General features: G+C 40.0%; 1 protein-coding gene across 1 annotated transcript; it reads right to left on the bottom strand.

The window, feature by feature from the left end:
* Positions 1-12,886: 12,886 nt before the first annotated feature.
* Positions 12,887-23,246, bottom strand: LOC124326117 (homeobox protein B-H1-like). The gene is made up of 3 exons (XM_046784761.1): positions 22,093-23,246; positions 17,977-18,283; positions 12,887-14,864 (listed from the first exon to the last, which is right to left on the bottom strand). The coding sequence occupies exons 1-3, from the start codon at positions 22,940-22,942 to the stop codon at positions 14,318-14,320; spliced, it is 1,704 nt and encodes a 567-aa protein (XP_046640717.1). The 5' UTR covers positions 22,943-23,246; the 3' UTR covers positions 12,887-14,317.
* Between the last annotated feature and the right edge of the window lie 223 nt (positions 23,247-23,469).

The following is a 23,469-nucleotide window of genomic DNA, read 5'->3' as shown; positions in this document are numbered from 1 at the left end:
TATTTGAAAGTCTTTTATTTTTATTTATTTTTTCTCTCAACCGCGATGAAAAGTCTGACATTGTATATACAGGCCAACATGTTTTGACTGGAGAAACAAAAGAGTTATAGGCCTGCCGTTATCATTATTTGGCGCTCGTTTCAAATCTTAAGTATATATCCTAATCTTATACATACTTTCTTTTTGATAGATGAATATTGGCTCGCGTTGACTGTTTGAACATCGTTGAAAAACAAATTTACGCCGACGCTAAAAATTTAAAAAGTAAATTTTTTTATTTTCACCCCTCAAAATAAAAATTCGACCAGCCAATTCTCTATAAATCTCTGAACGATAATAATTATGTGTGTGCTGTTGTGTGTGTTAACGGTGGTTCGTATATATCGTACGGTTCACTCGAGTGTTGAGTATATAAAACTTACAAAGTTCTTTTTTTTTCTGACTTGCTGTAATATATAAATTTCTTCCCACAGCCAAATCTTATATATTCTTTCGGTCCTGCGTAATAGGAAAACATTTCATCGTTCAAGAAACGAAAGAGGGGGGAAAGCCCCGAGCCGAAAAAAGTCGCTTAACGTTCGATTGGGCGGGCAATCGACTTGAAAATTTGCTGCCCCGTGAAAACGGAGGCGAAAATAATCATTTCGGTAGAATTTTTTCCTTTCTTCTTCCTTAAACTTTCAGGTAATAGACCGAGAGAGAGAGCCCAGGAGCTTTATCCCCACTTGTTTTCGTATTTGTTATAACTATAATGTATTTTTAACATGAATTTTCTTCTTCTTCTTCTTTTGCTGCTGGAAAGAATTGAGGAAAAAAAGCGGTGGCGGTCCCTTTAGCATGGGATTTTTTTTCCCTTTTTTTTTTACTATTATTATTATTTTTTCTTTAAAAAAAAAAATATATATGTGAGCACCAAATTTCCGGACGGAATTATTATTACAAGCTGGAGCCGATTAAGTTCCGCGACGCTGGCTCTCAATAAAAGGCAAAACAGTTTTCTTTTTTTTTTCCTTTTTTTTTCTTTTTCATGTCTAAAAAAATAAAAATAAGTTTCAGATTATACGGGAGTGTTGCGTGTGTCTATTTTACAATGAATAATAATCCGACTTCCAATTTTCTAGTTAAAGACGTTTAACCGCTATAAAAAACTAAATTTTTTTCAGGACTTTTCCCATATATAACACACACATCCGGAATCTTTTTTAAAAAATAAAATAAAATAAATAAATAACTATTTGAATTTTGGCGATAATAATTTTTTTGAGTCGACGAAATTAAATCATCCAAGTTTATTTTATTTTATTTATTTCAACATTTTAACATTTTTGGCGGGTCTTTTGAACTATCAGAAGAAACGCGTTAAACGCTCGGCCGCGTGTGTCCTCGTTTTGTGGAAACGGCTGGCGTTTAACTAGCGCCGATATAATAAGTGAGAGAGCATGTGTGTGTGTGTGTGTGTACACACACGTACTCTAGTCGCTTCTCTCTCTCTCTGTCGAAACCACGCAACAACTGCGCACGTAAAAAAAGGTAAAAGAAAAATAAGAAAAAAGAACGAGGCGGCGTGTTTGGTTACATTCAACAAAACCTAATGGATCTAATTACGACTTAATGAGTTGCTGCTGCTGCCACTGCTCTATGCCAAGCGTACCTTTGATTGGGGCGGCACACAGCAGAGAGAGTCTTAAACAGAGTCTAAAGTAACAGGTGGCATTTGAACGGAGAGAGAAAGATACAAGTCCATCTCTCTCTCATTTGGCTGGGCGCTTTTGTCGGATGGTTTCGCTTATGGACAGGCCGATTTTATATCGGCCGTCATTACATAGGGCCAGATTTTTATTTCGGTTAAGAACTTCATTATACAACGTCGAAGCGCTTCTCTCCCATTTTATTTTTTGGTTCCATCCGCACTGATGTCATCGAGACCTTGACACACCTGGAAATATAAAATAAAAAAATTATTTGAATTTGAAATTTGTTTAAAAATTTATGCACAACGAATCAATTGGATTATTTAATTTCATTCTTCTTCTTCCTGAATTTTTCTACTGCTGTTGTGTAATCATTCATTTCCTACGTAACCAGCAACAGAGCAGCTCGGAGATTCCACACATATCCAATCTCGTCTTCGTCTTCTTCTTCTGCTTAGCACGCGCTCAATGTAATAAGCGAATCAAATGAAACACGACAACTGTGTATATCTACCTACCCGGCAATTGAAAAGAATAAGAAATATGATGATGAGGCGGCATACGTAAATTTTCTATTCTTTTTTGAGAAAATGATGGATCGGATTGTTGTTCTCGACTGAAAAATAAAAATAATAATTTTTGTTATTTTTCCTATGAAATTCTTCGTTACTAAAAAAATACAAAATGAAAGGGACGGACCTGTACAATTCTTTGGAAAAAATTAAAATTGGACGATTACGTCAAAAAAATCCTAAAGGTGGGCAGTACCCCGAGACTTGTGTGATATTTCCTGTTGTCCCCCCCCCCCCCCATCACAACTGTTTTTGGCTGGCAGCAGCTATTTAGAAATGCTTGTAAGTTTTGTGATTATTATTATCATTATTATAAGTATTTACTCCACATCAACAGCAGAGCCCCATTGTCGTTACACCCTCTCAAGCGGCTGTGCCATCACATATCCATCCAGCACGCATATACGTGTGTACAATGGAACAGTTCAACTTTTCCCCCCTTTCCTTTTTACCTTTTTTTTCTTAGGAGCGCCGATTCACACGCAAATCACCGCCGGAAGTTTCGAAAAACAGAAAAATTTCATTTTTTAAAATTCTATTTTCACGATTTTCGCGACCAGGTTATATTTAATTATGTATATAGGTAAAAATTTGACCCGTGTTTAACCTCTCTAATGTTTGCGTATAATTTCATCAATTATTATACGAATGGGAATTGAATTAATAATAAATTACCTTGAAAATATTAGGCCTGGGCATATTATATTTACCGTTCATCCATCATTCATAGAGTTTCCATCCGCTGTGAATTTATGCGGATATTGATCATTCCGGCAGGTGTCTAGATGTATTATTCCTCCCCCTTTGCAATAACAATCGAATTACAGACACCAAAATATATATGGACGATTGTTTTAAAAGCTGGATGGATGGATGGAGAGGGTGGTAGGATGTTATTGTTGTTGTGTCGTGGCCAGGAGCGAAATCACGTCCTTATGGGTCTCACTCCCCATTTGTTTCCCCCCTCGTCCGTCCAAAACACCTGAAATGTATAAAAGGCGGAAGCTCAGTTGAGCTTTTCCCATCTCCCATGCTGGGCAGAAAACAAAGAAGGGGGGAGGGAATCTCACCCCCCTTTAGACATAGCTCCTAGGGGGGTGCCGTCAAAAGTTCAAACCTTTTGCGCGCGTCGTTCAAAAAATATTACCAAAAAATGAATTTTTCGCTTGAATTTCATTTTTATTTTTTCGTTCAGTTCAAAAATATTCCCAGCCTCCTGGTGCGTTGATAAGAGGGAGGGGGAGGTACACAATAACGGCGGGGGGAATCCGACCAAACCAAAAAAAAAAATCTCACGTTATTAATTGGACCGCCGCTTATTTATAATTCACCTGTTGTAAACTAAAAAGATGCGCGTGTTATTCTCTAGACTTGATTTCCGTGTGAGAGGGGCTCTGTTGTTGCCCGATGGCTTCTGGTTATATTTCGAAAAAAAAAAAGAAGAACAGCAACTTACAGACTATATTTGTGTTGTATAGAAAAGGTCAACAACTCTCGACGAGGGAACATGTTGCGTAGATGCCGCCAGGGTTTTCCTATATACGTCCGAAAGTGCTGCAGCACAAGAGCATCGCAGCTAATGGCCCATTTCCGCGCGTTCAAAGTTTAAACGGCCGTTCACATGAAATTAAAATGCCCCTCTTTCATTCTTCTATGTAATAATAATAGGCGTTAATAATAATAGCAGACGGGTGATTTATTCACCGCCCCAAAAAATAAATTCACGCGGAATAATAAATGAAATCAAAAGACAAATGACGCAACAAAATATAAATTCGGTCAGTGACAAATATAATATCCCGTTGTATATCCATTTGCTGTGTTACACACACACACCCGCATAGACACCTGGGCCAATTTACTCGTTGACATTCCGTTTAGCGTGAAAATAATCATAAAAACCGAAACATTTTTCAGATTGAGAAGATAGTACTACCAGAAAACAAAAAATAATAATCATAAAAATAAATAAATTTCCCCCGAAGGGAAAGTCATTGGGTCTACTACAAACATTATTCTTGGGATACAGCAGAGACAAGCGCAACAACTGTGAAATAAAAATAATAAAAAAAGAGCCGACTCGGTCAATTAATAATTGCAGCACACACGGCCAATATTATATTTTATATATACATACCGCTGCGTGTGTATCTGCGGTTTTTGATCACGCGGGAGAGCCAGAGGATATACGTACCTTCTGCTGGCAGGTGTGTTATATTGCGCTATCCCTTTTTCTTCCTGCGGTATGGAAAGGTATATTGTGTCTTTCTCTCTGATGACGCAAATTGGAGATAAGAAGAAATGACTCAGCCTTTTGTTTAACTGTATAAGTAGCAGGAGCTGTTAGAGTTACCTAACTTCATCAGCTGTTGGCGATGATTCTCTCACGTATACGCAAAAAAAATAAATAAATGTGGCGGCTGGGGGAAAACCATCCACGGACTGATGAGCTGCTACGAGCGAATGATGATGAGAATTTAAAAAGCATAGATAATAATAAACATGCAAACAAACACGACAATGTTGGTCGGTTTTTTTCAGCCTAAATAACCATACAAGGCCGTGGAAAACCAAATTTTAATTTGCACACCCGACTTTGTGTTGTGGTGCGTGTATAATACCGTTGGCGAGACGGACTCTGTGACACTTGTGTCCAATCTTTTTATTATATTATTGTCGAATTTTATTCGACATACTGCAGCTATAGGGTCTTTATTTCATCGAAATTGTGCTCCGTTTTTCTTTTCCTTTTTTATTTTATTGGTAACATTTTTATGGTTCGCTTTCTTCGCGTCGTTTAATCAATTTTTAAAAAAGAGACAAACTTTCTTTTGAAAATTCTATGCTCGCCTTTATTTGTTTGTTTTTCTCAAGAGCGCAGCTTTTATAGTTTATTTAGACCGGCGATGTTATATGTCCCAATTTTTTAACACCCAAAAAACCAACGAGAAAATAATATAATAACCAAAACGAAAAAGGTATATACATATAACGGCCACTTGTGTGTGTCCGAAACCTCTGTCGTCATATCCCAACCGAAGGTATAAAATTGTTATGACATAAATAATAAAAGAAAATTTTTTGTTTTGAAAAAGAAAACCGGAGGCCCGATATTGAATTTATGTATAAGAAAACGGGGCCCATTATTATATCCTACAGTATTACGTATAGAGGGACACGCAAGAGCACAGCAGATAATAAATACACGATAGATATTTTTTTCCTGTGTTTTAGATAGTATAGTTGGGTGTGTGTATATTATAAATATATAGATCTAGACGCTTTTTGGTTCGTTTTTTTATTACATAACATTTACACCGTTCACATCCGGATTGGCCAGCGCACCATCGCACCAGTCGACCGTCTAAAACTCCACAAACCCATTACCATTAAATAGATATTAAGTGAATAAAGTACGTTTTCTCTGTGCTCATTTCTTTTTTCTCGACGCATTTAAAAAAATAAAAAGGTTTTTTAAATAGTTGCTACTCTTTATATCTAATTTCCATTTTATATCGTTTATTCAGGACGTCTTATTTCTTTCAGGATATAATCCCCGGTATAATTATATGGCAACATGGCGATTCAATCGACCCGCGATCTATAAATTAAAACGATAAGAACAAAACAACAACTTGACTTTTATAAAAATTGTGTCGCGAGATATTTCGCCATTTTGCTGCGCTGTCCGATCTAAATTTAGGCGCTAAAAACAGCAGTTCGACGATCATTTGCATATTGAAAAGTGTGTGTGTAACCGGTTTTGATTGCTGCCGTTTGAAACGCGCGTGATTGGCACATCGCGCTGTGGAATGCCAAATAAAAAGCTCTTGGTTAAAAATTTAAAAATGTCTAATCAAATATAGACCTACGCATTTATTTATTTATTTATTTGTTTGGCTACCGCGCGTTTTCTGGCCAATCAGCTGTCGCTTTCCCGACATCCCACACACACACGCCTCGACGGATAGAAGACAAAGATGGAAGCGATGGCGTGCGCTTCAAAATCTTATTCTTCTTTTTTAAATAAATTTGTTTTTCCAGTAGCTCTATCCGACGACAGGAATCCAGCGCTACCCTTATACACACAAGAGCTACCGTATACATTTAAAGCCTCTCTTGTGTTTTTTTCCAGAAGGCATAAATGTTTTACCTTTTTTTCGCCCGATACAAAATGATCCGACGTGGAGATATTAAGAGGGGAAAAAAAGATGACCCTCAATATAGAACCTCGCAGGATTTTTTGATTTAACAAAAACGGGAGGCTGACCGATGAATATAAAAGAGCACACACGCTTCCCCATATCATGTGTGTGTGCTCTGTTGTTGTATAGATATGGATATAATAGCTCTGCTGCTGCTGCTGCCTTATATTCTTTCAATTTATTTATCTATAAATGCATATTAGATGGTTTCTTAAAGAGCACGTCCTATTTATGTATTTAGAGAGTCGGATTTTGGTTGTTTTCCCTTTCTCCTCTGTGGCTGACGGCCGGTCATTAGTCAACTTGCCGAAGAAGAAGAAGAAAACAACGAAAACCAATAGAGAAAAAGGCGGCGGCATCGGCGGCGGTGTCTTCTTCCTCCATTTATTTTAAACGAATTCCCAAACATTTAAAAACAAGAAAAACTTGAAAAAAGAAAAAAGAAAAGCAAATATTTTATGTATACGTATATAAGTGGCTGATTGTGTGTTGCTCCTATCGGAGAAAATTAAGAAATGACGCGCTGAAAAATCTATGCGACCAAAAAATATCAACCCACAACACCAGCAAAAGGGAGAATTTCAATGAGCAGCAGCAGCAGTTCGCCGAAATAAATGTAACAAAACAGTCGACTTGTTCACAATGCAACCCACTTTCCCAATCAGCGATAAGACCGAAAAAAGAGCTCAGGAAAATAAAACTAGTTTTTCTCTCTTATATTCTTTTCGCGTGCTGTGTCGCTCGTCTCTATATAGTATCCGTCCTTTGTTCTTTTCTCTTTTCAAATATTTATATTTCGTATTCTTTTTTTTCGCCATGCGTATATAGACTTCCTATTTAGGCTATTATTATATTTTAGCTGTTTATAAATTATTTATAAAGCGCGCGCCGGAGCGGTTTGAAAATGAAAATTTTGTAAAAAAAATTTAAAATCACTTTCGCCACAAAATGCGTCATTTCCTATTTTGGAAAATCCTAAAAGGTATTTTGGTGTATATTACATACAGACAAGTTTTTGATACACTTTTATATTTATATTTAGATCGTGCGCGCGCTATGTATATATGAACTACCTGGCTGGGTATAAAGTGCGCCGGGATATATATATACATCAACGTCTATACATCAAATAGATCAAACGTCTATATAGTTTATTATACTGTCGCTTATGCAAAAAGTAAAATAAATATATATATTTTTAGATTATATATTCAATACTAAGAGAGTGTGCGTCTATAGATTGTTGGAAAACGCCCCGTTCATTGATCCGAAAAGGAAATAAAACATTTTGCCTAATATCAATTGAAATCATGGGAAATCGTGGGCGATTGTATTAGACATCTAATTGACTTGTGCAATGACGACAGTTATAATGTACGCAATAACATGTAGAGTTCTATAGCTGGCAGAAAATAGCGCGCCGGTAATTCGAATGGCCTTATAAAGGCACATCACTTTGCAATGACGGACAGATTAAGTTGCGTAGCTATCCAGCCGTCTGCTGCTCTGATGGGTTATTTCACATCGACAAATGATAATGATAGCTGATGAAACCCCAAATAATTGGATAGAAATATATATATAAGGTCTCAACTCGACGATTTCCTTTTGGTTTATTGCGCTATACGTGTGTACACATAATCTAATCACAAAAGTTCCAGAAAAAAAAAGAATCAAATTACTGTTTTCTCCTATAGATCCAGCACTATATAACTTTCGGGGTTGGCTCTCCACACACACACACACACACACACACATACTGTGTGTATATAAATATACATATAATATGTATAGACCAGTAGGGAGTCTATATGTGGCAGCAGTCTACCGGTCGTGAATCTCCCAGCGTGGCTCCATTCAAACATTCATGGAACCATTTCTCTCTCTTCTTTTATATTTTTTAAAGGAAAATTTTTTTTAAAGATGGTTAACGGCATAAAACGCGGGAGATTCTTTCTAAATAAATTTCTCGTGTAATAATATTCACGAAGAGAGAAAAAAAAACTAAAACAGCGATGCGCGTTGACCGTTTCAATTCAATTGCGCCACTCACCGGCAATAATGTGATAAATGAAATGACTGGCCAGAAAGTTATGTATAATAAGAATGTAGCCTACCTACTGTACAAAAAATAATATAAGAATAGAAAATAAGATTGTCTTTTTTCTTTCTTTTTCCTTATATAGAAGAATAAAAGGGGAGCTACAGCTCTTTCTCTATTCACTCACTTAATAAGTTGTTCTTTCTTGAAAAAATAAAAAAGGAAAAAAAACTTTTATGTACTCGTTTAGTTCATATAATCGCTGTCGCAGCGTGATATGCTATACCGACCGCTTGTGTCGGTGGCCTTTTTGTCGGCCCGAAAGTAAAAAGGGCTAGAGAGCCTCTTCTTTTCTACCGTTTCACGTTATTATATTATTATATACACCGAAAACTTCTCATCATACAACTATCGCCTAGACAATAAAAGTTTTTTTCCTTTGCTGGACATACAAGAAATATCCGTGCCCCGGAACCCTTTTTCAGATTGTTGTTATTGTCATTGATGCCTTTTTTTTCTCTCAAAAGAGTTAAATAATTATTTTTTAAAAAATAAAATAAACCCGCGGACAATTATAATTGGGATGTATAAATATAATAATCTGACGCATCTTTTAATTGGAGGGGGTCAATCATTTTTTTGGAAGAACCACGAGGGCTCATTTGAAACCCCGCGTGATGAGCTTAGAGATATGTTTGATTATATAAGCTCGGTTGTTTTGTTGTTGAATGACCTGTACACACCGCCCGAATCCAGTACACCAGCCTTCATTATAATAATAAACAGATAGATTTTTATACCGTCTATATTTATAGTTGTATACACTGACCGGATGTCGATATGTAATTGACTGTGCAGGTATAACGAGCTTTGTATATATAAGCACCTGCTGCTGCTGGCTGATTGCGTTAGATCAAGAGAGAGCCTTTTAAAATTTCTCCCCTCGCTATTTATATCAAAATAGAGTTGGGAGGGTACGAATGAAACGTTAGATATTTGGTATAGTCATCTGGTCCTGTTTTTTCTAAATTACTTTTTTTTTTTGGCTTAATAAAAATAGAAATTGAAGGTCTTGTATACTGTATATACCGGTATACATACGAAAGAGCATAGGAGATACAATTAACATCCCTTTTCCTGTTGGTAATGAATCGCTTCTTTTTTTTCTCCCCCAAAATAGACTTTTTGGGAGGATATAATAAGATGGGCCAGTTAACTAAACGTTTAGCCCCCCTCCAATTCCCTCGGACCAAGATTTACGATCGTCGGAGATCTCTCCGACGATCTTTTTAAAAAGGGGGGCTGGCTGGCTATTGTGTATTATATAAATCTCTACGTCCAAACAGAGCTATAGTTGAACTGCTGTTTCATCTGGTCATCAGTTCAGCAGCAGCAGCATCAAACAAAACAGTTTTGCTCCCCCCCTCAGTCGTTTAAATAGATGGAAGAAAAGAACTAAATCGTTAGACATTTAAAAAGAAAAAAGGGCGCCTCTGTTTAAAAAAATAAAATTCTATTTTTTTCTCCATCAATGGAGTGCCGATTTGAAAAGAATCAACTCAATTTACCACCCCAAAAATTTTTTTTCTTTGTGATAATGAGGACGCTTGATGGAATAAGAGAAAAAAAAAGGCTTTTAAGAAAACAACTTATTTTTTCCCGAGCTCTGTTGAATAAACGGCAATCACCTTATTTTTTCTCATGGGTTTTTGACTCGGCTAAATGGAAGAGGCCGCGCGGCTCTTTTCTTCGTATATATCCCTATGTACATCGTATCAGCCGTTCCGCCGGAGCTGCTCGAGTGTAGGGCATAATGAGGTGAGGTATATCTACACATATAATAAGTTAACATATCCGCTTTTTCTTTTTTTTCTTCTTTGAGGGAGAGACCCCGAGATATGGCCCATTAGCCAACCTGTAATTAGAATAATGTCTTTTTAGCGGTTTGAAGACTCTCTCACCGTCGTCGTTTTGAGGGGAGAATAAAAAATAATTTTTTTTTCTGTTTGTTTTGTGTAATATTCCCGCGGGGTTCACGAGCAAAAAAAATATTCCTTTTTTCTTATTTCCCATAGAGAATAACTCAAAGGTCAAACTGCCGCTCATCTGTTCCCGCCGAACTGGGTGTTTATAGGCAATCAGGTTGTGTAGAGTATAGAGCGTCTATATACAACACAGTCATCTCTTATATATAGTAACTTGCTCGTGTTGTACGCAAGTCAGTTCCCAATGTGTTTAAAAAAAATAAACCGTCCGCTCTAATCCGGATTTTTCGACTATGACCACCCGTTGTCATCTCATCAAAAAATAAAACGAGCTGGAAAAATAAATGTTTTTTTTTTGGGGAGTTTGTTCAAACTTTCCCTCCATCATCCAAAAGATATGTCGGCACTGCGCTGCTGTTGATTCCTCCACATCTCTCCCGAAAGGAATAGGGTCGCAGAGGAGAGAATGTTGATAACATAGTCTCACAGTAGCTGAGCTAGCTCTTATACGTGTGTTATGTTCAAGTCAGGTGACACAGTCACGGTTGGCTGATCTCTCGCCGGGACGACGATCATGTGATAAGAAATTATTAAACGTGAAAAATAAAAATAATAAATGCCCATCAGGGTCCGTCACCACGGCAACCACAGAACAGAAAGAACCCGAATATTTATTTTTTCTTATTCGACGCTAACACCCCCCGAGGTGTCGTCCCGCTTTTGATGGGCGGCTTGCGCGTTCCGAAAACCTTCCAGGAGCTCAACCTCTTCAGCGCTGACTGGCCTGATCCATCATCTCGCGTGCAACTATGCAAATCATACCAGCTTCTTCTTCTTCTTCTTCCTCATGAGGAAAAATCAAAAAGGGCGATGCATAGGACCTGATAGGAGAGCTACTGGCTCCTGTTAAAAACCCCCAAAAAATTCATTTTTGTTGAAGGAGCAAAAGAGGCTATCAGGACGGGCGCACACAGCTCCTGACGCGGTAGCACAGCCAGGAAAAAAAAAAATAGAAAGAAACACACACAAAAGAGAGCCTCTGTTTCATATATAATATCCCAAAAGGGAAGAAAAGAAAAGATATTTATATAAGGGGCCCCCATCATTCCCGTCCGATTCGGCTACCTGTTGGATCCATTACACTTCATCATCAAAAGGTGATCGTATATGTTTCTTGATTTTTGTTGAGATCCGAGAGAGAGAGAGTCTTGCTAAGGCAAAGAGAAAAGAATTTGAATAAAAATAAGAACGATGATGATGATGATGATGGCATCTCTCTCTCTTCTAGCTTCAGATAGTTGCCCAGTTGGGGGTGTGTATGTGATGCTGAATGGTTTGGATTTTGAACTTTGAGACTTTTGTGTAGCTCTACATCAAGGAGGCTCTGCTGTGGAATAGAACGGCCGGCGGCTGGCCGCTATAGGGAAATTATTTCTCTCAAAAGGAAAACATTTTGATATTATAAGAGAGAAAAACATGGGGAAATGATTAGATAATAATTCTCCGCTGTTTAGATTGCGGTTAATAGAGAAATGAAAAAAAAAGATTTGATTGGAATTTTAAAATGTTTTATCATGTACGCACGATGGGAGAGAAATAAAAGGAGCCGAGCAGAGTTGCTGAGTTGATGACGACGATGATAATAAAGAAGAATTGTGTGTGTGTGCTGCTGACAAAGTGGCGGTTGTCAGAAGCTTCTTCTTTGCCATCATCAGGAGTAGCTAGTAGGTATATATATATGTATAAGCGCAGTGTCAGCAGCTTATAACGAAAAAAGAGGCGGAGATATGGAAAGAAAGAGAAAAGCTGTCACGCCGCCCGCTCTCTCTCCGCTGCTGTGTCTATATAATGTTGGAAAAACCAAATTTGTATGTATTTAGTATTTTATAAAACACATTCAAACGTAGACATGTACGCTAGATAACTGCATATTATTTTCACTTCACTCAATTGACTGCTGGCGGTGCATCGCTGTTGTTTTGCGGTTTGGGGTCTTCTTGTATAATTCAATTTCAAATAAATGGCGCCAAGTTTGAATTTCATTTTGAGTTTTCAAAAAAAATTTCGAATTAAATTTAGAGGGGGGTTGAAAAAAAAATGATGAGATAGTTTTCTTTCAAACTCCGGATGTTTAATTGGATAGACTTTTAAAAATAGAGAGAGGAGGGGGAGGGGAATAACCCATTAGAACGGATGACGCGCTAACTGCTGGACGGAATTTCTTTTTTTTTCCCAAAAAAAGATATAGACTGATGATTGTATACTTAACTATACAGGCAACAAGGGCCAAACAACTCTTTTTTTCTTTTTTTTAACGAGACCCATTAAATTTTGTATTGTGATGATTTAGAAAAAAAAATAAAAAAATAAAAAGCGAAAATTTAAAAAATGATTTCTTTTTCAATGGTCTGTATTTTCTCTCTTACTTCTCCTTTCCGGATTGTTCATTCTTTTTGTTCGTCGTTAATTCTGAGTCAAAATGGCTTATCTTATGTACATTATTTCCACTGTGGGGTAGAGGGAGGGGGGTGAATTTTGTTGTCTTGTCAAAAAGCTGAACTGCACGGCTATACAGATTACAATTGCGATAGGAATTATCCAAACAATCAAAGAACAAATTGAATTTTTGTTTCCACAAGAGAATGAGGAGAGAGAGAGAAAAGAGTAGTGAGAGAGAGAGACACTGCGCAACATTTAAAAAACACGGACACACTCAAAAAATGAACAGGGGGGTAAAAATCGAAATAATAATTCAAGAAACAATATTCCAAAAAATAATGGCGGGCATGTGAGTTATTAGTCAAACGGAATTTTACTGTACAGCACATAAAAGAAATGGCAAATAGTTATGAACAGAAAGAAAATATTGAAAATGACGCTATACGACCGCCAATTGCTGTTGGACGCCAGCATAATAGTTAATTACTTCCAGTTATTCAAATTTTGTTTTATTTCTTTAAAGTTCTCAGATGGATTGATTTTATTTTTTGTTGTCGAATGAACACAAGGTTTGATGACACACAGCGCCAACATGTCGGCAAGCGAATTGTGATTTTCTTATTCTTTTTTTTTTTAGAAAAAAAAAAGAAAATTGAATTATTGAATTAATTATTTTTTTTTTTTGCTTTTCATGTGTATATTTTATATCACAATCACGTAGTAAATAGCGGAGGAGGAGGGGGGAATGTTTTGAATCTTTTCGTTAATGATCGTCTCTCACGTCGTTATTGCGTGTGTGTGTGTGTGTGTCTTATAATAATATAAAGTTTGAAATGCCGTCCGCCGCCAACTATCCCGAAATAAAATATTTCTCGTTTCGCGACGATGAAAGGAGGAAAAATTTAAACAATTGCGTGGCTTTGACATTTCAAAAACGAATGCAAGATTAAATTTAACAGAGGAAGGAGAGTGGGAGGGGGGAATCGACTGCAGGCACACACTTGAGATCATGGTCGTGCATTCTTAAATATTTGTCTTCTAATAGAATGATCAGATGCCGGGGGGATACACACACACACACACAGAAAAGACAAACAAGTTTTTTGAATTTTTCAAATTTCGCGGGCTAGCCAAAAAATGGATGAGATGACGCAACACACGCACTGCCGACGGGGGTGAATTATATATGCAGGAAAAAGGAGAAGAAGAAGAATCACCCGCATTTACACACAAAACAAAACGAAATCAAATCAAACAAGAAAAGAAACAAAAACGCCAAAATTCGCTAATGCTGGGCAAAAGTTTAAACGCGCAACAACAAAAACAAAAATCAAACCAAACGGACGGAACGGAGTCCCTGATGGACAAGATAAAGAAACAAAAATTATGAGGACGAATCGGCCCGGTTGCCGTTGTTGTTGTTGTTGTTATTGTTGTTGTTGCCCGGGTAGAGCTGAGACGTGATGGCCGCCGAGGCGGCGGCCAAGGAACTGAGTCCGGCCGAGGCCGAATTGGCCGCGCTGAGCAGCGGACTCAATCCCGCCGGGTACGGGTGATGGCTGGGCAGTGGCGACGAGGTGGAAATGGGACTGCCGGACGAGCCGGCCGGCACTCCGACGTGGTGGCCCGAATGAACCGGCCCACCGCCGCCCGGCTGCTGCTGCTGCTGCTGGCCCGGATAGAGCCGGTAAGGTAGCGGCTTCTGGAGGGCGGCGGCGGCGGCCGCTTGACGGTAGTAGAGGTCCATCGAAGCGGCAGCTGCGGCGGCTGCTGCCGCCGAGTTGGGCGGTCCCGGGGGCGGTCCCTGGGTCATGGGACCGTAAGGCCAGCCGTAACCGTTGGCGCCGCCGTACATCCGCTGCAGACTGGCGTAGTTTCCGGCCTCGGCCAGCAATTCCAAACCGACCGCCGTCTGTCTCTTCCACTTGGTTCTGCGAAAAATCAAATCAAATCAAAATTGAATTTTTTAATAATGAGATGAAATTGCTCAACACCGTTGCAAAATTTCCTAGAAGAAATGACGCAGGTATATAATCAAATTTCAAATATTTGCCGCCCAATCCAAAAATAACCAGAATTGAAACGAATGCGACCTTGTACGTGTTGAATTTCTATATACTTTCTGGGGTCGAATTATTATGAAATATAAATTCGGCATATCATTTTGAGGCTTTGATTCGGTTGCGCGCGCGGGTATGAGATGTGCCAGTTTTTCTGCGCATGTGCACATCACGGCAGTTTGGGCTGTGTTAAACGATGGCACGCTCGGCCAGCGCCGCCGCCGCCATCAGCGCTCGGCTTCCGCCATTTAATATTTTGCAACTCTGTCTATATACGTCCTTGCGCAATGTGTAAATAGCTGCCAGCGTTCTATCTCCCCCCCCCCCACCTTCGCTGTATATATCAATCCATAAAAATAAAAAGAAGAAGAAAGTTGCGCAAAAGACACACGAGCAGTTTTTATTATTATTCTTCCCGGCTTTCCATTCTGCTAGGGGAGTCTTATACACAGACGATTTGAGAGTTGAGATATTATACACAGCAGTAGAACTGGCTGCTGTTGTATTATGATCAAGGACAGGTGCGCACAGCAGTGACTAACTCAACTGGCCAGTCTATTTTTTTATTTTCTCTCTTTGCTGTCGAGCGAATAAAGAAAAAACTTCGAGCGAGTTGTGAGAGTCCGGCAAACGACTCTCAACACTTGAGCGGCCAAGCCTACCCATTAAAATACATCACCGTGTGTGCTGCTAGCTGCTGTTCTGCTGCTTCTTATATTCTTGCGCAGCACTCGGTGCACGAGGGGGGATAAACTTGTGTGTGATGTCTACGAATTACATTTACACGGGTGTTTGACTCTCTGCTGCCCGTTTCTCTCGTCCGCCGGCCAGTCGCCACCACCACCACCTTTAATATTATATTTATTCTGTTGAGAGAGATATAGCATATCCCCAGTACACACAGACAGCACAGACTGGTACACGCTCTGCTCGTTTTTTCGCCTATCTCGATTCCAGCTAAACACGTATGAAAAGACATCGAATAAAATGGCCGTCTCCACGCTCTGAATAATGTACATATCCACTCATCTTCTGGTTGGGCAACTTTTTTGAATAGTGTGTCTACAGCACTATAGCTCTCTCTCCCTCTCTCTCTCGCTATATAGCTGTTATCTCTTTTTGTGTGTGATTCTGTATTAACAATCGATTTCTTCGCGTTGGACATGACACCTCCTTCTGGTTTTGTCTCGCCTCAATCGTTTTTCCTGATTATTAGTTAACCGTTTTTTGAAATTTTTTGGCTTTTCTAGGAAAATGCGCCCAGCAGCACCTGGTCTTTTTTTTTAAATTTATTTGATATCTCCCGTCTGGCCATCTTTTTTGGTCTTCTGGTTTATTCTGACGGACGACTGCGGATCATTCAATTAAAAAAATAAAAATAAAAAAATAAACGAAAATCTTGGTCGAATTATAAATTCAGAAATGTTGATCGCGTGTTGTGTACATCGGCCGCTTTTGATTTTTTTTTTGTAATAACGAACCGAACGAAATATTTTTTTGGAGGCCGCTCTCGGCTATATAATACACAAGACGACGATCTAGAGAGCAGCAGCAGCAGCAGCAGCTCTATAGTCGAATTATAGGGGTGTGTGCATATTATCTATCTCTTTTCTATAGCTCTATAACCTATTTTTTGATTTTTCCTATGAGGAACGCAGAGGAGCAAAAGATGGATGGCTCATTTGCATTGGTAATGAGGCCTCGTTGGTATCTGAGAGATGGATACATTCGGAAATTCGAAAGGAAAAGAAGAGAGAAGAAGCGCACAGAAGTCTGATGATGATATGTGCTGAGGCTGTTGCTGTTGCTGGACCGCCATCATCACAAAAACGTGATGGATGCTGCCAGAAGCTCGAAACCGTCCATCAGTGTATACCTATACCTATACACTGTTGTATGATAATACATAAAAATGGGGGCCCCCTGTTATCAAAGACCCAGCGATGGCCAATGAAAGGAAATCTAAACAACACACACACACACACAGGGGCAGCCAACTATTAAAAAAAATAAAGCCCAGCTATAACTACACCAACACAACAAATCCTTCCCACTATCCGAGAAACCAACAACATCAACAACCACACGCAAATAAATAAATAAATATAAAATCAAAAGAGCGAGCAAAGATTTTTCCTCTCTCTCATATGTAATTCCCCCCCCTCTTCCTTTACCTTATTAATAAATAAAAAAATCAGAGATGGAAAAGAAGCTAATAAATATTATGTATATATAAACAATTTCCATAAAGCGACGATTAAAAAGAGATTATCGTTTTCTTCGAGACAAACAAAAAATTTTTATCCGAAAAACATTTTTCTCTTATTTCGGATCGATTTTTTCCTCGTTTTCTAATAAGAGTTAGATACCACCGAGGTGGGAAACGCGTTTAAATCACCGGGATTATTTTTTTGGTGTTGTTGTTGTGTGTTATTTTCCCTCGGTACGTTAGCCAATATCAAATATTGTTGTAATAAAACACAGAGGCTCGTATAATAAATAAACGTGTGATTTTTTTTTCGTTTCGTTGGGGGGGGGGAAACAAAAAGGAAAGTCGCTGATAGGAAACTTATTTCATCTTTCTGCGGTAGATATTAGTTGGGAAAAACCCGCTGTCTCATTCGGAAATTTAATGTAATCTGTGGCAATAAAACGTATAGGCTACGTACGTCATTCCAATCGAATTGAATCAGATCTGCGTGCTAATCTAACGATGGCAATCAATTGATAGCGCGAATCAAATAATAATAATCCCGTTATAGACCGAAAATTGAATATTCAAAAATGTTGTAAAATCTTTGATCTCTATGAGTTCACATCCGGATATTGCCTCATATTATAGAGATATGGCTTATTCTTGAGAGAGGGCTTTGATCCGAAATATTGAATTTAAGCCCTGAGGTGATTTATCTCGGGATTGAGTCACGGTATGGTCTCATTTTTCTGGGTCTATAAACGCGCAATAAATTTCTAGGATTTTTACCTGCGGTTTTGGTACCAAGTTTTGACTTGGGTGTCGGTCAGTCCGAGTTTGGCGGCCAGTTCCAGCCGGTCCTGAACGCTGAGGTACTTTTGGCGTTCGAAGCTCTTCTCCAGCGTCTGCAGCTGGTGGTCGGTGAAGGCCGTCCGGGCTTTTCTGGCCTTCTTGCTCATGCCCGACGAGGACTTGTTGCCGGGGCCGTCGCCGCTCTCGCTGGCCGTGCTCCCGCTGTGATTGTGGCGGTGGTGGCCGCTACCTCCTCCACCGCCTCCGTTGTTGCTCTTGTCGCCATCTTCGTCGTCATTTTTAGCTGCAAAGGAAAATAAAATAAAATAAAATAAAGGAAAACGTTCCGATTAATGGGTCCATTTCACTTGCCACACGGACCCAATTAGGATGTGTGGAGAACAACAACAAGTCGTTTCACTCGTTTCCCAATGAATCATTTCGTATAGTATCTCCCATTCAATTGAACAACACGAAATGAAACGGCTGTTCTTTCACTTATATAACAACCGCGCGCGGCCAAATAAGAAAAAAACTATGCCGGGGAAATAAATATATTTGGGGTTGTTGTGTTGAACTGACTCAACTGTTTCCTGTCATTATTTATTATATTCTCCCCTTTTTTTTTATTTTTTATCTAAACCGACTTGTTTCCTTTTTCTATTTATTTCTAACCAAAACTGACACTATAGCTACAGACTAAGGGGGAAAAAAAGGGGCTCTATTTTAGAAATAATTTCTTCGGGGGCATTTAACAATAATTATAAATGGCTCGGCTTCTTCTTCTTCTTCTTCTTCGGCCGGCATTTAGACCCGCGGCTCTGCCTATTCATTAACTCCGGAAAACCCGAAAAAGGTTTGCTTTTGAAATAGTGGGGCAGCATTTAGTCAAGTTCAAATAACGCGCGGGTTCGTTAGATACAGCAGGAAACAGGGCACACGTTCAAAAACGAAATAATTTCATTTCATTTTATTTTTTTCAGGGTGAGATGTTAAAAGGGGTGGTGGTGGTGGTGGTGGTGGTCATGACCACCACCATGACAAATTTGTCCTTTGGGGGCAGTTGATATTTTTTAAAATTGCTCATCTCCTTCCACCAACTTCCTTGTTTTTTCTTGGTTTATAGCCCTGAAGGAATGATTCCGGAGCCCAGTGTGACGTCCAACAAGGCCGCAGGTATACACAGCACACACATATCCTGATTGAAATCAGTCAAGACTATATCTTGGAAAAATAAAAGGCCAACAGTTGGCACATGTACATCTTTTGAGCTTCCGTTTCAAACTGTGCTGAGCCCAAAAAATAAAACGAAACAAATGTTTTTCGTATACCGACCCAACAGAGCTGTATACCTCCGACCGAGCGCGACATATTATTTGATTGATGACTATTTCTTGACCATCTTTCCACACTCGAGCCAAGATTGCCATCATTCGCCACCTGACTTAAACCGAAAAACCTTGGAAAATAAAAATATAGAATATCTACTTTGATTTGTTTTTGACAGGTACGGGGTGGTCAAATAAAAATGGTTTCAGAAGGGGGAGGTGGCGTCATTATTATTCAGCTGGCCCAGTTCTCATCCGAAAACGCGCACAAATCACCGTGAAAAGTGGTTAATAATAATCACAACGAAATGGAGAGCAGCAGAGAGAGACGTTTGCGTAAGGTTTCTCCATTCCCGTTGGCTCTTTTATTTCTGATAATAAGGGTATTAAAGGTATATACTACAAGTTATGACGATGAAGCTATATAGGACGAAGCCAATGAAGAAAAACAAACCGAAGCTCCCCCCCTTGAAAAGTGATTAGACGTGTACATATCACAGTGCTACTAGGGATTTCTTGTATAGATACGAACAAAAATCACTGGTCTATTTCCTAATATTTATAAGGTTTCTCCATTTCCTATTTATGCTTATATTCGAATAATTTAACGTTAAAAAGTAAAACGTATATCGACGTCATATATATGTATAATTGTATACGGTATATAGAGAGTGACAGGATCAATTTTCATACATGTAGGAATCCTTTTTTTCTGAGAATGAATAAATATACAAAATGAATTGCCATTGGTTCCGGGCACGGGTGATGAGTCTCACAAATCCTTCCTGACACACACAATGTGTCGTCCCCCCTTTCAAATTATCATTTAAACCATTTTTTTAAATCCTTTTTTTTTGAAACTATTTGACTTTTTTCCATAAAAACCCTCGGCACACGCCACCGTATAGGATTTTCGTAAATCTTGATAGGCTCAGAAAATCGAACCCCCCACAAATTCCCCCCTTTTTTTCTAATGAATATGCACAAACGATAAATAGATTGATGTATAGAAGCACTATTTACTGCCTGTATAGGCTTTTTTTTCTAGCGGTGTGGCCAGCACTGACTCTAATTGCTCCCCGCGGAGCAACTAGTCAACGAGAGCCCGTGGTGTTGCCTTTTTATTCTTCTGGAAATATTTGAGAAGAATCGACTAGAAAACACCAACGTTTAAAGGTGGTTTTTCGACTAGTCATTCTTCTACGTATAGAACCCGCAGAGTTGAGTCTGTGACCCCTTTTGGAAATGTTTCCAAAAATAATAAAAAAACAATTATAAGGAATAATAATAAAAAAGGATAGCTGGCAAATGGTGATTGTTATTGGCTATGTCAATTTGTCTGCTCGAATTCTATTAGAAAACCCCAAATGTTTACACCAACACTTGTGTGTATCTGATGTTATTTGAAACAAACCGCCAGTATATTCGATTATATTAAACAAACACAAGAAAAGTATCTGTCTATCTTTATCCGAATTTTATATACAATTACACCGGGGCAGGTATATATGTGAGTGTCTAAGGCATGCGATATATACTACGTGCAAGAGTGCACGATGAAATATGCATCAGACATTTGCTGGGCGAAGGGAAAAGCGACGAGAGTTTGAATGTGGCGCGTTAAACTTGTGCAGCTCCAGCAATATACATATAGGCCATCATATATATTTGTGTTAGACTCTATAACAGCAGCACACAATACGAGTTTTCCCATTGATTATTCCTATATGCGCTGGACTGGACTATATGCAGGGAGAAGTTCATTGGGACAATAAGCACACACACACACATAGATAGAAACTATCTATCTATCCGCGCTGGATAATTTTTTCAAAGTAGAAAAGTCAACTCTGTGATGCATCGACTATGCAGATTGAAAGTCGTCGGTGTTCTGTTGACCGGCACGCGCCGTCTTTTATATATACCAGCCGCCAGTTTCAAACTTCAATTGTTCACTGAAAACTCTCTGCTGGCTAGACTATATAAGACTCTAGGTATCGTGATGGCTGTTGTATATAAGCTAATATATGCGCCCACACACACACTGATGTGTGTTGGTTTTGTATGTGTTTTGTCGCTGGGCCGTCGCTATATATCCTATCCTCTTATCTATCTCTCCGAATAGATCAAACTTGCACGAACCACTTCGCGTCCCCCCTTTTGTTCGTTTGGCTTGACTTGACACACAACACAACAGCACAGGTATATAGGTAGCTACTGCGGCGAGTTTCAAAGTCAGTTGACTATTCATTGGATCGTTGTCGATCTAATTGGAAAATTTCCCGACGTGCCCGGGTCATCGATCGCCCGCGTCTGCCGTTACCTTTAAAATCGCCGGCCCGGAAACTCACAACCAACTCGAAATAAATTTCCTTTTTTTTTCGTCTAAAGGGTAGGCTATTGAAACTCTTCCGATTGCCTGACGTTTGTCCAATCTATCAAGTTGTATAATAGGGCCAGCAAACCGACGACATCCGAAAGGTGATCACGGTCCCAGGGGCTTTTATAGACGACGCCACATCACGCAAAAGGGAGGGTTTAACAATCATCGATTGCCCAGTCTGGTTAATGGAAAATGTCTAAACCCTAGTCAACCTCCCCGCTGTGCAGGTAATTCGTAAAACAAATCAAAGCGATAGCTCATCATCGATGGAATAAAACCCAGCAACATTGTATTCCCATCGTCACACAAGGCTGCGATCGAATAGAAGAGCGTAGCGCTCACAGAAAAACGATCGTCACAATCGATCGAAAAAATATTTTTCAAATGAAATGGAAAACTTACAGATATCCGACTCGTCGTCGCTGAGCATCAGATCGGCTTTGCCGATGGGACTGTCGCGATCGTGATCGGAGCCGTCGGGATCGACAAACTCGTCCTCGTCGTCCTCGTTGGGGTCGCTGGCGAAATTGGCGGCAGCCGCCGATCGTTTGAACGACAAATCGCGCGGTGACGATTCGGCCGAGTTGGGAGGGCCGCCGCCCATCAGCAGGCCGGACGGCATCATCCCAACCGGACCCATTTGCGGGTGGTGGTGGTGCGGATGGTGCTGCTGCTGGGACTGGTGGTGTCCGACCAGGAATTGGTGGAGCGGCGGCATCATGCCGGGCATCATTCCGGCCGGATTGAAGCCGTAGGCGGCGGCGGCTGCCGCGGCCGCCGCCAAATTGAACTGGTAAAACGGGTGGTGGTGCGATGGCAAGCCGGGCGGCGGCTGCTGCGCTTGCTGCTGGGCAGCAGCAGCAACGGACGGGTTGTAAACGGACGAGTTGACACTCACTGCCGGCCCACTGTCGTTGCGCAAAATGTCTGTGATCATGAACTTTGGCCGGCTGGCGGCCTGTGACGACGGCGACGAGGCCGTCGTGGAGCCGGCCGACGAGGCGGCCGGCCCGCTGGTGGCCGATGACATGACGGCTCGATCCGGATTGCCTTTAGGCTCCTCGGCCGTCTCGGACTGCTGCTGCTGCTTGTGGTGATGAAGTTTCTGCTTCTGATTGACGGCGTAGTCGTCAACAGTCGACAGTTCACGAGTCACCGTCATCTTATTCTTGCCGATCTTCTTCAATTTCACGCCGCCGAGGAGGTTCACGTCGAAGGCTGATGCTGGCGACAGTCCAATGTCAACTGTCATATTCCAAAGTCACGGCGATTTGTCACCAAAATTCCACGTTAAATATCAAAACCAATTTAAAAAAAAGAAAATCGAAATTCAAATATACGACGCACTTTTATAAAAATTTGGGTTCACTTTCGACGCACACGGGAATTAATCTCAAACTTTTTCGCGTATAAATTTAGAGATTCGATAGTGCTGGGTTTAACGGAGGCAAACTAATAACGTCTGATCGCTGTGAATGCGCTGGACGAACTGACTGCCAGCACAGAAAGTGGTCCGGCCTAGAAGCCCCTGCTGGTGTCTAAGCTTGCTGGGCTGCTATGCTAGCTATAGCTGGCGGGGGCCAGGCGAAAAATAAAACCTACCGAAAGGTCCGGGTGTATGTATCGTACCCTCCTCCTTTTGCTTTGGATATAAGGGCCCAACGTTGTAGGGAAGAAGAGTGAGAAGAGGCGGAGCCGCAATGGGAGTGCGCTCCTAACTCCTCCCACCCAACGTCGGCCATCCGACCAATGGGCAGCCGACAGAAGCCCCTTCACGGC

This window comes from Daphnia pulicaria, chromosome 2 (assembly GCF_021234035.1).
Source record: "Daphnia pulicaria isolate SC F1-1A chromosome 2, SC_F0-13Bv2, whole genome shotgun sequence".
In the NCBI taxonomy this organism is placed as follows: domain Eukaryota; kingdom Metazoa; phylum Arthropoda; class Branchiopoda; order Diplostraca; family Daphniidae; genus Daphnia; species Daphnia pulicaria.
The sequence above is the reverse complement of the archived record's forward strand: the minus strand, read 5'-3'. Positions and strand labels throughout refer to the sequence as shown.

What these genes read in the sequence shown, in the direction of transcription:
- LOC124326117 (XM_046784761.1), bottom strand. Translation starts at nt 22,942, where the DNA reads ATGACAGTTGACATTGGACTGTCGCCAGCATCAGCCTTCGACGTGAAC. An exon ending in CGACGACGAGTCGGATATCT is followed by an intron (nt 18,284 to 22,092) that starts GTAAGTTTTCCA and finishes TTTCCTTTGCAG; the next exon opens with CTAAAAATGACGACGAAGAT. An exon ending in ACTTGGTACCAAAACCGCAG is followed by an intron (nt 14,865 to 17,976) that starts GTAAAAATCCTA and finishes GATTTTTCGCAG; the next exon opens with AACCAAGTGGAAGAGACAGA.